The 17,269-nt window shown below is 33.6% G+C and overlaps 1 protein-coding gene across 1 annotated transcript; it reads left to right on the top strand.

Annotated features, from left to right (window-relative positions):
- The first annotated feature begins 1,352 nt into the window (after window positions 1-1,352).
- Window positions 1,353-15,952, top strand: LOC128236106 (retinoblastoma-binding protein 5 homolog). The gene is made up of 16 exons (XM_052950964.1): window positions 1,353-1,394; window positions 2,327-2,352; window positions 2,574-2,746; window positions 3,749-3,889; window positions 4,548-4,635; window positions 5,489-5,560; window positions 6,432-6,541; window positions 8,182-8,301; window positions 8,896-9,049; window positions 9,357-9,428; window positions 9,726-9,843; window positions 10,675-10,738; window positions 12,542-12,635; window positions 13,473-13,584; window positions 13,946-14,053; window positions 14,457-15,952. The coding sequence occupies exons 1-16, from the start codon at window positions 1,376-1,378 to the stop codon at window positions 14,459-14,461; spliced, it is 1,476 nt and encodes a 491-aa protein (XP_052806924.1). The 5' UTR covers window positions 1,353-1,375; the 3' UTR covers window positions 14,462-15,952.
- Window positions 15,953-17,269: the final 1,317 nt, after the last annotated feature.

Below are 17,269 nucleotides of genomic sequence, written 5' to 3'. Positions count from 1 at the left end.
TTGGGTTTGGATCAAACCTCAGTACTTACTGTTGTCGAAGTTCCAAGTTGGGATCGAACCTAAGTACTTATTATCGTAGAAGTTCCAAGTTGTCTGCGTTTTGTACCGCAAGCATATATGCATTTTTCCCTTGTCTGTGGTATACATGTACATGGCTACCCGCTGGGTGTTGGCGTTGCCGTGTAACCCTTTCAATTGGACGAAATAGCCCCAACGCTGGAAGTCATCTACGTATGACAGTTAATGTACTGCTAGAAGATGTCATACCTGATAGCTGGCGCTAACGTCTGTGCTATCTCCAGAAGTGTGATAGTCAAGATGATTCGGCCATCTAAAGGACCGTGTCGCACACCAGTAATTGTTGTAAGATACTAGAGCATTGTATTGTCAGCGCCAGCATGACACAAATTGAGGCTAACAAAATACAAACCGTAACACATGATAAAGGCATTTGATAAAATAATCCTTGATTTTTCGAAAGCGTTCGACCGTGTTCCTCATACACGCCTACATATACTAAGCTTGAATTTGACAATGTACGCGACAACACACAAACTCACGCGCGTAAATTTAGTTTGTTTGTCCATTCTGACTCAGATAGTGGGTGTTGAAGGAGAGGCATTTGAGAAATAATATATTGTCAAGAGTGACCGCTCATGTCCCTACTCATAAGTAACGAACATCATGTAGAGCTTACCTCCATGGTCCGTCGATGATGCCCTTGTACATTCGACTGCTCAAGACGGCCAAATTCGACTACAAGTTGGGAATGTAGTTTTATCTAATTTCATGTCATTATCAAGGAAACATTGAATTTGAATTATACTTTTCACTTTATAACCATTTTAACTGCAAATTCTGCTGCTGCTTATTTTGCTGCTGCTGCTACTGTTTCTACTACTACTACATTGTACTACTACTACTACTTCTACTACAGCAACAACCTGAGCTTTATACGTTGTAATAGTGTTCTTAGAATTTGATATATATAAAAATGTGTATTCTGTGAGATCCCCATGAACAACACCCTTAAATAACGTTTTATTTGAACTAATTTTGCAGTGCAGATCTACCAAACAATTGAGAATGGTCTAGAAAATACTTAGGGGGCTCTGTGTCAGGTGTATATAATCTATTAGGATGTCACTCATGTAGTATTCGGTTTTGTTTGTTTTCTATCGGGGATTCTTTTTTTTCAGGATAGCTAGATAGGATTTCGTATTATGGGTTGGTGCTAAACATAAAAACATTTTGGTATTATGGTGTAAGTACGAACTGGATTAATGGGAAGTAATCGATGCGGGGAACAAAGGTTATACTTTGTGTATTTTTCAATTCCCTCCAATATTTCTTTGGGTTAAAAAGGAGCGTAAACATGAATTTGGAATTATTAGGTTTTGTATCTTTAATCGTCTTATAAGTATATATTGTTCAGTTTTTCAGTATATGAACTAGGTTTTACACCTACCGTTTTACATATGAATTGTTCGTTCTTGTCCGTTCGATTACAAACGATAACTTTTTAAGTAGAACAGTTTCGGATACTTACATCTTCGGATATCAATAGCGAATTTGATTTTTAAGGGTATCTGTCACGATTAATCATATAACAGAAATAATATTCAACGAGTTCAGGAAAACGTTTTAACCGAGCCATGGACCTATAAACCTTTATAGGTCCGTGACCGAGCCTTTTGATTGAATTTGAGTATTACAATGATTCTTTTTATCACTCCAGTAAAAATAAAAAGACATTCTTGCACTGATACAGTATTAAACTGAATACCACAAACTGACAATGCAATGCCATTCCACCTGCTGCATGCATTGCAGAAATGTTATATGCAGAAGAATTTGAATCAAATATACATCTGATCGCTTTACATTTAGCTTATCTATAGGTAGAGTGAATACTGAGGTGATATCCAGAAAGAAAAACAACAGGAACACTAACCTTTAATAAAATTTGCTTTCTTTTTAATGGTGACATCATAAATTGTAATAAGTTCATGACAAGATTTCTTGTTTAAATACAGAATATGGTGAATGATATAATGTATTTTATGAAATTAAGAGAAAACATCACTTTCTACTCTTATGATTTAGATGAAAAAGAACTACTTTATTCAAGTAAATAAGAGATAAACTGAAGACTTGATGGACTATTACAAATAAGCAATTAGTATTTGCAATTTCATTGTTTACAGTCATGCGAAGTGATATTGTTATATTACATATGTGTATTGTAGAAAAATATGTGATGATTATATTAAACCAGAAACAAGGTGTAGCGTGTGATTAAATTGAATATGTGTTTATTTTTCAGAAACCTTCGGTCAAAATTATCCAGAGGTATGTGATACTTTGGATTAGATGATCTTGTAAAATAGTTAATACTCTTCTTAGTTGTTTTAACAATTTAACAAACAACTACTTCAGTATGATGAGTATCTATTCATTAAAAGTATGTGATAATTATTGATGACAGCAGTCTAGTTTGACAGTTTTAACTTTTTTTTAAAGGGCAAATATCATTAATTAGATGAAACTGATATTCTCATACTGTTTTCCAGGAATTTGATGGTGCATTGGACTGTGTGAGTATTGCAATCACCTGCGCCTTTAACCGTCAGGGCACTTTGCTGGCTGTTGGTTGTAACGATGGCCGCCTGGTACTGTGGGATTTTCTCACTCGTGGAATCTCAAAAGTCATCAACGCGCACGTTCATCCAGTGTGCACATTGAGGTTGGTCATGATTAATGTAAATTAAATTTTTGAAAGTCTGTTTTGCATTTTATTTTTTTATTAGGCTTTAAATAAGAACGTAATTGTCATCATTGGGAAAGGCGTTAAAGTTATCTTCTGAATGAAGCTTTAAAGGTATTAAATAAAATATTAATACACACACTTAAAAATATATTTTTTATTTTACCATTTAAGGAATGAATTGCGGGGTTGATGTCATTATCGGGGTATGAACGCAATTGGGCTGGTCAAAGTGTGTGGAGTCCGAATTGCGTTCATATCCCCGATAATAACATCAACCCCGCAATTCATTACTTATATTTACACCAATAGTTCATTATTTCATTCAAGAATTGTTAAAAAATACTTCATTTCATTTAAGAAAACCATTCATTAATCCTTTCTTACCCATTCTGTAAATAGAACAACCCGAATGTAACCGGAAATATTTTTTCAAATGACGTCACAATAACGTGGGAACAGATCAACCACTTGAAAACACTTTTAAACGTAAAATTTAAACACTTACGGCAACAATACATTTAAAAGATAATAAATTAAACTTTCTAAAATGTTGATTTATATTTTACGGGACCTGCTGACACAATACAAACACTAACAAGATCAATAGTTTTCATGTATATTGTTATGCCATAAATTGCGATCCGAACATATCCGAAGATGTTTGCCGAAAGGCAGTTCATTTAAGGAATGGAAGTTGATGTGTAAATATTTTACTATAAAAACAATAGGGTTAGCGCCTATCAAGTAAGTAGGGTCAGGTAACCCGAACACAATGCACTTATTTTTTAAAGGCCTTTACATTAAAAAATCGTGAATATTTATTCAAACTTATATTGTTAAAAACATCTACAGTACTGGTAGTCATTATGCAATATTTGTTAAATGAATGAATTTTCTTCAATGAAAAGTAGCTATTGGTTGACTGATTAAAGAAATTTAAATTTAAATAAGTCATTTAATAATTTTGATGAATAACAGCTGGAGCAGAAATGGTCGTAAGCTGTTGAGTGCTGCGACGGACAACACAGTGTCAATATGGGATGTTCTGCAAGGCGAAATAGAGAAGACCTTTCGCTTCCCGTCACCGATCCTTAAAGTACAGTTTCACCCAAGAAGCAGGTAATAAACTGGAGTTATCACCATGATACCCTTCCAATTTTTTACATTGACCAGTCACCATTACCACTAAGTTCATCCATTATGTGTATAGTATTGAAACGACAATCAAAATGAAAATATAAAGAGGTTATATGTGCAAGTTTAATTACTGGCAGAGGCATCATCAGATGTAATTGTTATTTCTCAGAAACATTTTATGGTCTTTTAGAAGCTGTTTTGATGTAATCTGATATAAAACTTTTCTTAAACTTTTAAAAAGAAGTAAGATATTAGATAATAAAAAAAATAGAAAATTATTTGGCCCACAGCATGATTGCAACTCTGGTTTTCTAGTCAGTCTGTCGTCTGCAGCCAAGGACGAAATCCATTACACTATAATTATATAGAAAAATAAAACTAGAGGTTTTTAAGTAACATATAAAGGAATTTAAAATTGTGGCTTATTTATTATTTAAACTAAAGTTAACATTTGAATGTTTAAAGCTATTGTTTTTAAGGGTTATTTGAACTTAACTTAGAACAAAGCTGTCACTTTTGACAGTTTTCAAGAGGCCTTGTTTTATGTACTGTTTATTTCTTTATTCATCAATATACACCAAACATACTGGCCAGTTCCGAAACAGTGCTGTTTTAATTTGTTGTTTGTTTCCTATGACAGTGAAAAGTTCTTGGTTTGCCCAATGAAGCATGCTTCGGTCACGATGAACATGGAAGTCGGACATAAACTGATTCCCCTGGATGATGATGTGAGTTTCAGCTGGATGAAATGTGCTTAATGAAATGAGATTATATGGGTACTGTATGTGTGAAGCACTGGAATACTACATTTAAAATAAAGGAATAAAGCATCAATTAAATGCAGCTAAGTGATGCTTTAGTTATTGTAAATCATTATCTTAGAAGTTAAAGTCGAGGTATTGTCATAAGCTAAGTATTGCTACGTTGGTATTCAAAAAAATAACCTAGGCAAACTCATAAATGTTTTAAAATGAAATTTGGTAAAAATGTTGCCAGAGACAACATGCATACATGAACAATAAGGATAATTCTGGCTTTAAAAATGACATGTTATGACCCTATTTTGCCTTTTCTCTATTGTTCTCTTGCAACTATCTTTTATATTATGGATTTACTTTTTTAAACATGTCTGTTTAAAACTAAAATCAGTTTTTGTGAAACAATTAGTGATCTATATTGGCATTGGAAAATTCAGTTCCTTTTTATTTCATACCTGGAACTGGAAAAATCTGTATAACACACCTTGCTTTCTCATTCCACACCACACAGTAGCCTAGTGTGCATGCACAAATTTGCAACACTACAAGAATAAGTCGGATGTTTGTTGTCAAATTTAAATGCTGTTTATTTTTTTTAAAAAGTATACATTCTTATTATAAAGACATGAACTAAAAAGAAATATGGTAGTTGTTTATTCTGTTGGATTGTATCACTTCTTGTTGCTTGCGTTAAAATATATCTGTTATGGAATTTATGCAAGCAACTCGAGGTTATACAACCCCACAGATCAACTGACTTTATAAATTATACTTGCATTAGTAATGATATAAAGACAATATGAGTCTGATTTGCATTTTACAGTCTGATCTGAACATAGTGGCTTCGTATGACCGGAGGGGAAAACACATCTACACTGGCAACGCAAAAGGAAGGGTAGGTCCTTGCTATTCTCATAGTCACACATGTAGTGTTCTCATTTACCTTTGCCAGTCCCTGGGGTAGTATTCTAGGCTATACAGTAAAGAGTTATAGAAGGGTGTTAAACTCTACCATATTTGTATGCACCCTTTTGCAATGACATGGGGATCAGCATGTGCACATTTCTGCCAAACTTAATACATTTGGCAGTTAGACCTTTATTTAAGCACAATTTCTTACATTTTTTGTCAAATTCATAATCATCAAAATCTTCACAGCCAAATACAATGTGCTCTATTCTCCCTTGGCACCCTGTCCCCTTGATTCAATGTGCCCTTTTCTCCCTTGGCACCCTGTCCCTCTTTTGCAGCATACTATCCATTTTAAAACCTGAATTAAACCCTATATTCATAACGCAGATAAGGTTGAATCTTCAATTAAAGTAAAAAGTCTTTAATTCCTAATTCCTTTACTCCATAATGTTAAAGAAATAATGACGACTGATTCAGAACAGTAAGGCTAAATAAACTATTCATTAAAGCTGCACTCTCACAGATTGACAGTTTCGGCATTTGTTTTATTTTTTGTCTCAGAAACGGCTGATTTTCGCATCAATACTTTTTGTTCAGTGATAAAAGCTAACTCACAATAGAACAGATATCAGTTGTCTGGAAAACAGCCAAAAGATTCATTAATTAAAGTGTAAGCAGCGCTTTTCGCCATAAAACATAAATTTTCAAACAGAAATATGAAAATTGTGATCTGATCTTTTGTAAAAAATCTTATTTTCAAGACATTTGCAGAAATTTGGCTCATTCCAAGAAAATAAAAATCTGTGAGAGTGCTGCTTTAATTGTGGCCTGTCATTATTATTATTATATTTCAGGTATGTGTGTTTACTGAAGATGGTCACAAGCTGAAGGCATCATTCCGTGTTACTACGGGAACTCTTAACACCACCGCTATAAAGTCCATAGAGTTTGCAAGGAGGGGAGAGTATGTGCTTTTCCATACATGTAGTTAATATGGCTGTCTTTTGGCTCTAAGGGAATAGGGTCAAGGCCTTTTCAAAAAGATAGTTGCCATCAAACGGGAATTTTGAATGTTCACAGTTATACCTATTCTATTATAATATCAAAAATAAATTTATTATTTCTGTCGTATTCATTTTGGATTCAAATTCATATACATGTACCATGATTGTTCCTAGAAACTGCATATTGCATAAGAAAGATGTATTTTTTTTGTATTTTTGTGTGATTTCGGTCAATCGTTTTCTTCATTAACAGGACAGTCTACTCTTGATGGGAAAACTCACACTAAAATGGGAATAGTTATATATTTTTTAAGGTGGGGAATCACTTGAAAGACAGCCCTGGTTACTGTTATTAGCTGTATTTGATAATTGTATACTTTGTAACTTGTTTTAAGAGTAAAAAGCTCATGTACATGTATTATGAAAAATATGGTATGATTGTCCCCTCAAAGTATATTGTATTTTCAATGCATACTTGTAATAATGGATGTTTTAAAATATATTTTTTTATATCACACTCATTGTCTAGTGTGTTATAAAATAGAATACATACTCAGGGTTCTCAATTAGTTTCGGTTGAACCATCTCAAAAAGTAAAGTTACCGAACAGCTACTACTTATTCTACTAAAAATTAATTTATTTTTCCAGATTTGAACCGGCCCAATTGCCATTTGAACCGTCCATTTTGGCCGGCAGCCGGTTCTTATTGAGAACACTGCGTACTAATAAATGTATTTATAGTAGACATTATTGAAAATTATTAGAAGTTTAACATTCCTTTGACACCATACTGAAAAAAGTATTTTAGTAATCATTGCAGCGTTATAAATGGGCTACCCTCTACGGTATCTCTATACAGATAATGTTTTGTTTAGTATGTAAGGCCTAAAAAAAAATTTGGTTAGGGTTACATCCTTTTTCAAAAATAGGTAGGGTAGGTAGGCTTTTTTTTTTTATTAGGCTTAATATAAGAATGTCATTTTCATCATTGGAGAATGGTGTTTTTAAACTCCATATTTAAAAACCAAAAACAATTTTTTTTTTTTTTTTTTTTTTAAACTGACTATAAAAACGATAGGGTTGGCGCCTATTCCGTAGGTAGGGTCGGGTAACCCGAAACAAATGTATTTTTTTTTTTAGGCCCGATGAATGCCCTTAATATTATTATTCATGTAATTTTGTGAAGTGTATTATACACCTTGGTTTCATTCAATAAAGTGTAATGGGCTACACAATAGGCTTGATCCTAAACGCAGAATTTAATTTATTAAAACATTACACATCCAAAACTTCTTTTCTCTATTTTCCTCAAGGGAGATCACTGCATTGGAGTTGAATCAATTCTAAACTGATTTAGTGGCCATCTGGTCAAAATGCTTGTTCCCGTAATGGTTGTTTATTTATTGTAGTAACGGTATGCTGTTATAACAAGATATATTCATACTGATTCCAACAGATTTTTGACTACTACTACTTTTTGACTTTGTATTGTAATTGGCATATTTTAAAGCATATTTATGCCCATTACGACCCTTATCTATAGCTCTTGGCAACATTACAACACAAGTGATCATTCAAGTACATGTGTGTGTATTTCAGTTGTTTCCTGGTAAACTCAGCAGACCGGATTATTCGCGTGTATGAAAGCGGGGAAGTTCTGGCGTGTGCGAAGGATGGGGAACCAGAACCCATACAGAAGCTACAGGACCTCGTCAACAAGTAGCCACTTACATACGCACACATTTCTCCTTGCACATGCAAATAAAAGGAGAAGACAAGATAGCCCCTTTATGAAAGCTTTATTTTTTTGTGTGTTGAGCATCCGTACAAGACTCATTTAGACATTTTAACTCATCATACATTAGTGCAATTTACCAGAATTGTTATTAATTAAGTGCTTTCAATGGTAGCTAAATTGAGATCATAATTGCAGTTCATATTGATACAAACAGTGAATTTTGATTATTAGGATGTATGTTAATCAGCTAATATAACTTTTTATACATTTTAAATACCTGTGGTTCGTTTCCCATAGAATTATGTGAAAGTAGTGTTGATTCTTTTGATTGGGAGTTCATTGTGGCAGACTCGCTCAAGCGGCGCACAATCCATATCTGAGAGAAGGATTGCTTTTTAAATATATATTGATATAAATGAGCTTGTATTTCATTTTGGTTAATGTTAGAAAAATGTTTCTCTTTTTGGTTACGGCCATCGTGTTGGTCTCGGCCAAGCAGCTCACACTCAATAAAATGATTGTCCTTTCATTACTGGTACATTGAAATAACAAGCCTTGTAATTGGTTATTTTTAGAACAATGTGGAAGAAGTGTTGTTTCTCCGGTGATGGAGAGTTTATCGTGGCAGGCTCTGCCAAGCAGCACACACTCCATATCTGGGAGAAAGCAGTTGGCAACCTCGTGAAAATCCTCCACGGAACTAAGGGAGAACTTCTACTTGATGTTGCTGTATGTTAGCACTGGTTTTACAGTTTACAAACTTATTTAATGTAGCTCAATTCTGAGAACATCTGAATACTGTCATGAATCACTCTATGAGTGTATTCCTGGGTAGAAACCAGTACTGTTGTCCTTTTGTGGGCCATTGTACTTACAATTGTATTACCTTATATGCATATGGTACAAATATTGTAATATAACATTTAATTGAAAAATTGTTAATGTATTTTCCATGTTTAAGTTTTCTGATCAAACTTATACACGGTTTTACAAAGATATTGAATAACTCAATCACCACTTATATCTTCTATTCCAGTGGCATCCAGTGCGGCCAATCATCGTGTCCATCTCGAGTGGTGTGGTGTCTGTCTGGGCGCAGAATCAAGTGGTAGATATTGTAGTTCATTTGTAGCATGTAATCTGAACTCTTTTGCTGGTACAGACAGTGAGGAGTAGGAGTTTTCGTGTTTTATTTACATTTGTGGCCCACATATGCATGAGAGGTATCAAAACATATGGCACAACATGAAACAAACATTAAAGAGAACATATTATGCTCAATCAACTATTAAACAGAAAATCTAACAAACTTTAAAGAATTTACAGCTTAAGCAATATTAAACTTAAAATGACCCAGAATGTTTAAGGCAGAGGATGATTTCAGTTTGAATGTATGTTTTTGCAGGAAAACTGGAGTGCGTTTGCCCCAGACTTCAAAGAACTGGATGAGAATGTGGAATACGATGAGCGAGAGTCCGAGTTTGACATTGCCGAGGAGGGAATGGAGAAAAAGGATCTTAAGGGTTGGTTACTCTTGTTGGATTTTTTGATCTTGTCCATTATACAATTATCTTGACAAGTTCTTATATTTTATGATTTTTGTCAAGCCCGCATGCGTTGAGTAAGGCAGTTGTCACAATGGTGGTTCTGTGTACATCAGTGCTCCAGTGCATCCATCCAGATTGATCCTTATCCAGGCTGTATTTTAACCATGCATTAAAGCACTTTCAAAAAACCCTAAAGGTTCACCATGATGAGGTGGCATGTCATGTACACCACCCAGGTTTGCAACTCAAAGTTCAAGGTCACCATAAAAGTTAAAAGGTTGAAATGAACCTTGTCAGGGCTCCCTCTAAGTTCTAACCCATTCATTATAGGATTTCCTGGAAACTTCACATGAATGTTCACCAAGATGGCATGTCACATGTCCCAGGTCTGTAACTCAAAGGTCAAGATCACTCCTAGAAGCTTAATGCCAAAATAAGTACTTGTACCATGTTGAGGAATGTTTTAATGTTTTTGTTTATACATAAACAATCATATTGGAATAAACAATCATATTGGGAAGGTTACATGAAATATAAATGTGTAGTATTAATTGTGTGGATGATTTACAACGTTTTTCACTTATACGTAGCTAGTTATTGAAGGTTGTCCTTCAACATGGTACAAAACAGTTGCTTCACCCATACCTTTTGTGATGTACATTCACACTGCAGCATTTATGTATAACTTCACTATCTCGGGTTGTGCGTGCAGTTACTAATATTAAACTAGTCACATTTAGCAGAGCCAAATTCAGTTCAATGTTTAATCATTTGACTAATATGTATGGTATGTGCGATTGTTTCCAGAGGACGAGGAGGATGTGGATGTGGATGTGACCACTGTGGAGCCCATCCAGGCTTTTGTCAGCAGGTGAGTACTATATGTCGTCAACAAGGAGCTTGAACTCTATAAGTGCATATATAAATAGAAGCAGATATTGAGTTATTGCATTGTTCGTATAGGAAATGAAAAGCGATGAACATAATTTTATAAATAATTACACATTGTAGCCCTTTGAATTTCATGTATGAACATTTAAACATGCTGATTTTTAAAGAGCATTAACTTCTAAACTTATATCTTGTCAAGATTAGAGAAAATAAACCCTTTTCAGGGCTTTTTCTATAGTACCCACTTATCGACTTTCGGACCCATTCCAAAAGCAAAATGATATTTTTCCCAATATTCAGAAAAAATTCCCAATAAAAAAAACAACAACACTTTTTTTATGGAAGACTTTTTACCTGTACTGGTTCATTCAACATCCTAATGAATTATGTGATGTAAAGTTTTGGGGATAATTGAATTCAGAAATCATTTATTTTCATCACATTCAGAGATTATAATGAAATATTATCTGGTATGATTTTTTGCAATAGATATAAACACACATAGGATTGATATTTCAGCCATTTTGGGTCTTTTGAAAGGGAAAGAAACATATACTTAATAATTTCCTTATTTGCAGGAGATTGAAAAGCTTGTTCTTTTCACTGTAAAATTTCTCAATTTAGGCTTATTCGCGAAGCAAATTTTCCCAACATGTCTAAGGTATTTTCCCAAAATGGGCAGAAAAAGCCCTGCTTTAGAATAATCAGAGCTGTGGGACCACTCTATATGTCATTTATCAGAAGTTTTGTGGCAATAAGGGTCCAAAATTACTCTTTTGGTAAATACACTAGCAACTGGTGGGGGTAAATTTCCTCCTTTTACTTCAAAATTTATTTAAAGTCACACTGAGTGATGTGACCAGGTCAAGCCATTATGCAATCATTATATGGCGTGAGCAGACCTTTATAAACTCAAAAAAGAAAAGAAGACTTCTTGCATTAAGATGATGATGTGTACCTTGTATACCTTAATTCCTTATATATTATATTTCTTCACATCTCTCAGAACAAGCCATTATATGCATGAAATATAGATTCTCAATAACATTTGTGATGGTATCTGTCGTATTATATACCCTGCTCAAACACAACAATAGACAATGAGTTAAATTGCATTGCTTCCCTTTAATCATAAACTCTATTGCATGTATTGTTTATTATAAACTGATGTTGTACATTTTCATAGCACTTATTAATCAGACTTCACACGGTAAACTTGTAACCGAAACCTTGTGTCATTGTACATCTCACACCCATCTCAAGAAATACAACAGTATCATTATCATAGAAATATTTTTTTATCAATTAAAAATAGAAAGGGAGGCAACTGAGAGGGAGAATAAGTCTAGCTCAAATAAAAGTTGCTTCCCCTGTGATTGACTTATTAGTAAATTTCCACTAGTATTGTTCACTATTAGATATAACTTGCAACAGATATTTTGAGCAATGGTATGCTTTTATTTTTTTTATTTTTTTTTAAATACATGGATAGTATTAATAATTCCTTCTTTCATAAATTTGACAACGCAGCACATAGTGTAATTAAGTAAACACCACATTGGCAAACTTAATGAGATAATTATTTATGATATTTTATAAAATGTCAAGTGTCAGGCACGACAAAGATCGAAAAAGACAGATGAAACAACCAATCAGAATTCATTAAATATTATTTTCTACCAGAAGTAATCAAATATAATATTTGAAATAATTTTATAGGGGAATAGTTCTATATTTTATACTTGAAAACAATGAATAAATTGATATGATGTATGTGTTTCAGTGATGAGGAGGATGACGATGGAGATGCCCTTCTTTACCTGCCCGTTGCCCCAGAGATAGAGGAACCAGAGGAAGGCTGGTCGCTCCAACCTGACGTGAGTACCCTGACTTTCTGTCACTTTCTAGATTAAAAGTATATATATACCGTAAGTGAATTATTAATTCTCTTATTTTTACCTTGCCCTCATTATTTGTCTTTTGGATGGAGTGTTGTTTATATCAGCATGAATGTTCAACCTCTTTACCTGTGTAGTAATTTCTTGACTATTGAACGGAACTAATTTTAATGTAAAAACATTGAAAATATTAATGCTCTCTTTCTATACCTATGTATAAGTTTTTGTCTGATGTTATGAACTACTTTCAAAGTAAAACCATTGAAAATATTAATGCTCTTTTTCTTTACCTGTGTAGTATTTTTTTGTTGACTTGAAGGGAACTTCTTTCAAAGTGAAACATTAAAATTATTAATGCTCTGCCTCTATACCTGTTTAGTAATTTATTTACTGTTGATGGGACAGTTTTAAAAGTGAACACATTGAAAATATGAATGCTCTGCCTCTTTATATGTGTTGTTTTTTTACAGTATAACCAAACTAAATACAAAGTAAAAACATTCAAAATAAGAATGAGCCGTCACTTTTACCTGTGTAGTATTTTTTAATTGTTGAAGGGAACCACTTTCAAAGTAGATACATTGAAAATATAGATACTCTGCCTCTTTACCTCTGTAGTAATTTCTGACTTTTGATCAGAACTACTTTCAAAACATATTTAACATGCAAGACTACAATTCAATGTAAGCACATGTCTGATTGTGCTGATTCTTGCAAACACAGTATATGCTAAATCTTGGCAGCAATTTTGGTGTATGATTCAATCATATGGCAAATACAATCTTCTTATAATGCTGGTGTTTGGTTTGTTTTTAGCCTCAGGAGGAGAGCCAGAGTAAAAGAAAAGGGTCACAGCCCACCCCTGATTCTGCCAAAAAGGCCAGAGTTAGGGCCCTTGATGTTGATCTGGAGAATGCCCCAACCGATGGTATGGATTGTGATCATTTAATTTTTTCTGTTTCTTCATTTTAGTGAATAATGTTTGCTAAGACATATGTGTGTACTGTGTTAATTGACCGTCATAGTCAGTCTCAAGGGCCACTGGTCAAAATCCCTTGTATTTTGGCCTGTTAGAGCTGTAACCTGGCCATACAGAGCTGTAACCTGGCCATACAGTGGGACAATTCAAGGTAACTTGCAAGGTAGTCTTTTTTTATTAATGAACTTAATATTGGTATTGTCATTAAAGACACAAAATGGTACTGTTTTTTTTACATAAGTATATAATAAAGGGCACACAAATATAAATAAATGTTAATGAAAATAAAAAAAATTCTGTTCCATTCCAGAGATCCACCCATTGTTAAATATTAAAAAACCCAATGAGAAAGTTCCCCGCAAACCAAGCACAAAGACAAAGGTGAAACCCGGCAAGTCAGATCGCTCCAAACATAAAGGTAATTTGCAAATATGGATTTGATCTTTATGGAATGTGAATGATTTTAATTTAATTTTTGTTCTTAATTATTCCTGCTAGATTGTTTACACTTTCAACATAGTCCAATTTGTTTTCCAAACATTTTAGGTTGAGAATAAGTATAAAACGTTGTTACTTTATAAAAGTTTGTAAATGACAGTTTGTTTTTTGTTTTTATGTATATAGTTCTGCAATGGATTTTTTGGTGTTAATAGCTCAGTTAATGTTTTTGTCAATGTCATTTACATATGTTTCAGTATTTTTAACAGAGCATGCAAGAACTACAGTAGCTCATTGCATGAACATGCAAGTAATATTTATACTTTAACACGCAGTTAGCTAAGAAATCACATTTCAATAGTTTACTTGCTTATAATTTTCAGATTGAAGAAGCGAATGCTTAATGGAAGATGCAGAAATCTTACACAATGATGCGGACTGCGTTTGTTCACGATCACTAAGTTTGTTCACGAACAAACGTATGAGCTGTAGTGTACAAATGAACTGCTGTATAACTTGGCAGGACTGGTGAAAGAGTAAGCCTGCTATTTGAAACTGTGTTTTGCACATGATAAAGCAGTTTACTTTTCATAGATCTGAACTTTCTATGATTTACTTCCAATGAAACATTTTGTGTTTGTATATGTTTAATATATTATTGACTAGAAAACAATGCCATTTTCATTTTTTTAAAACCTTGTGTTCATTTCCTCCTAGAGTTTCCATTAATGCAATATCCAGCTGGCTGGTCTAAAACACATAACTTAGTTGTGTACATGTAGATTCTATACTTGATCGAAGGTTGTACCTTAAAGATGCACTCTTACTCCCAAATCGGATTTACCACAATTAATACAATTGTTTTAATATACCAAAAAGGATGAATAAATGTCAAAAACAATGGTTCTAATGACTGAATCCGAGTTTAGTTTGAAAGAAAGGTGCAGAAAACAGTAGTTCTACCTTATGAGACCAAAGATCACAGTTAATCTTTTAGCACTCACCATCATTTATTATTTTGCATTTTCAGCTTTTAAATACACGGTTACAGTCTTGTTATTAGTAATTAATATTTTCCATAAATTCATTATTAGTAATAAGTAGTTAAAGGTATATTACTCAAAATTTATGTTTGTTTACATGTGTATGTATTAATTTTGAATGAGAGTGTCTCTTTAAAAACCAATTCATCATGATTGATAGAAAAGACAAAATGTCGCCTTAGCACAAAATGTTATGTAGCTAATTGTTTTAGATGCTCGACGACAGAAGAAATGTTATACGTGTATGTCTGTTTATGAGATGAAGTGTACAAATGTACTGCTGTCATTCGGAACTCTTCGGCCATATTTATCGAAAACGACCTCGGATGTATATGGACGGTTTACATACTCGGAATTCGGTATGTTTGAGTCCACTGCATGTAGATCGCGTTGTAATTTAATTTAGTAGATAAACTTAATGAGACTTAAATCTTTGGAATGATTCAATCTTATTTATGTTTGCAATAAAACACTTCACTGGCAATCAATTTTAAACTTAGATCAACAAGTACAAGCTAAAATACTACATAGAAATTAATGATATAATTCAAAAAAATACGAACTACTTCAACTGATGTACCGGCATGCATCCGAGGTTGTTTTTAATAAAACAATGGCCGAGGAGCTCCGAATGGTACTGCTTTATGTCTTGGCAGGACTGGTTGAGTGAGTCTGTTGGTTTGAAAAAATTGAGATATACATCCCTTGTTAAAACAAGTTATTGATATCATAGTTATGAATTTTCTATGATTTTATTTCCAATGAAACATGGTGCATTTTATGATTTGTATATTTGTAATGTATTACTGACATGAAAATAAAAATGCCCGGATTCATTCTTCGTTCGCTGATTACTTTGTGTATGTCTGTCTAGAATTGCCATCTAGCTGGTTGGTCTATGAAACATAAAGAAATGATGTAAATGTTGTTACTTACATGTAGATTCTTTAATTTTAATCAAAGGTTATCCCTCCAAAACCTTTTTACTGGCATGTGTTTAACAGAACAGATTGGATCAGATCAGAGCGTGCACTAGTTGTTTTACAAATGGTCGCCTTGACACTAAACGTCATGCAAATATAACAAAATCGAAAACTGTTTTCGCATATTTGAATAAGATTCATTATTTTACATATTCTGTAAAAAAATGAGCTATAGTCCACTCGCAAATATGATACGTTTAGATCTTTATTTAATGGATTGGGACAAAGTTGATGCCTGATGCCGTGACTATACAATACTTTCAGAAGTTTTCTTTATTACTTTGCTGTCAGTATGCCCTTACTTTTAGGTGCATATAGCTTTACCCTTTTCCTTTTATCCAAAAACAGTTGTGTCGAAAAAATCTCCAAAAGGATTTTACGTATAATGTAAACATGGGATAAGACTATTGTTAACATGTTAGCTTTGTGCAGCCCCAATTTTAATTGAGATTTCAGGTTCTTGTAAGTTTTAAGTTGTCTGTGAAACATCATCTTTTGCCCTTCAAGTATAAGGAGAGAAAAATTGATCACAACTTTGTGTCACGAAAATCATGTGTCGCACGTATCTTAAACAAATACTGGACATACACTCGATCGGCACGCAACAGATGTTTGCACTGGATGGTATCTTTAGTAGAACAAACTTTATAAAGTGGCTATTCAATACCAAACATAAGTATTCTTTATTATTTGTGCTTGCATTATGCCCTCACGTTGGCGGATACATATAGATTTGCCATTTTGGTACGAGGTTTTTTCTCCCTAAAGTCTTGTGTCGCACATATCTCAAACACGAATTGACCTAGAATGTTTATATGGGATAGGACTATTTTATAACATGTGAGCTTGTGCACCTGTTTAAGTGTTCTCATTGTTAGGTTCAAGATATCTGTGAAACAAAAATGTTCGCCCTTCAAGTCACGAAAATTATGTTTTAACAAATATTGGACATTTTGGAACACTCATTTAACTTGATTGGTATATTGGTCAATAAAGGAAGTTGCTCATCTGCGGTTTTTGATTGAGGTCGTGAGAACTATGTAAGCCGAAGTTAAAGTCATTGACTTTGTGAACAATATATACCTCAACATCTTGTGTCGCTCATATCTTCAGACCTAAGGCCATACCAAATACGACTTATTTTTTGCGTCAGGTTCCAAAAAAATAAAC

Source organism: Mya arenaria, chromosome 5, assembly GCF_026914265.1.
Source record: "Mya arenaria isolate MELC-2E11 chromosome 5, ASM2691426v1".
NCBI classification, from domain to species: Eukaryota; Metazoa; Mollusca; class Bivalvia; order Myida; family Myidae; genus Mya; species Mya arenaria.
Note: the sequence above shows the minus strand (reverse complement) of the source record. Positions and strands in the feature narration are given on the sequence as shown.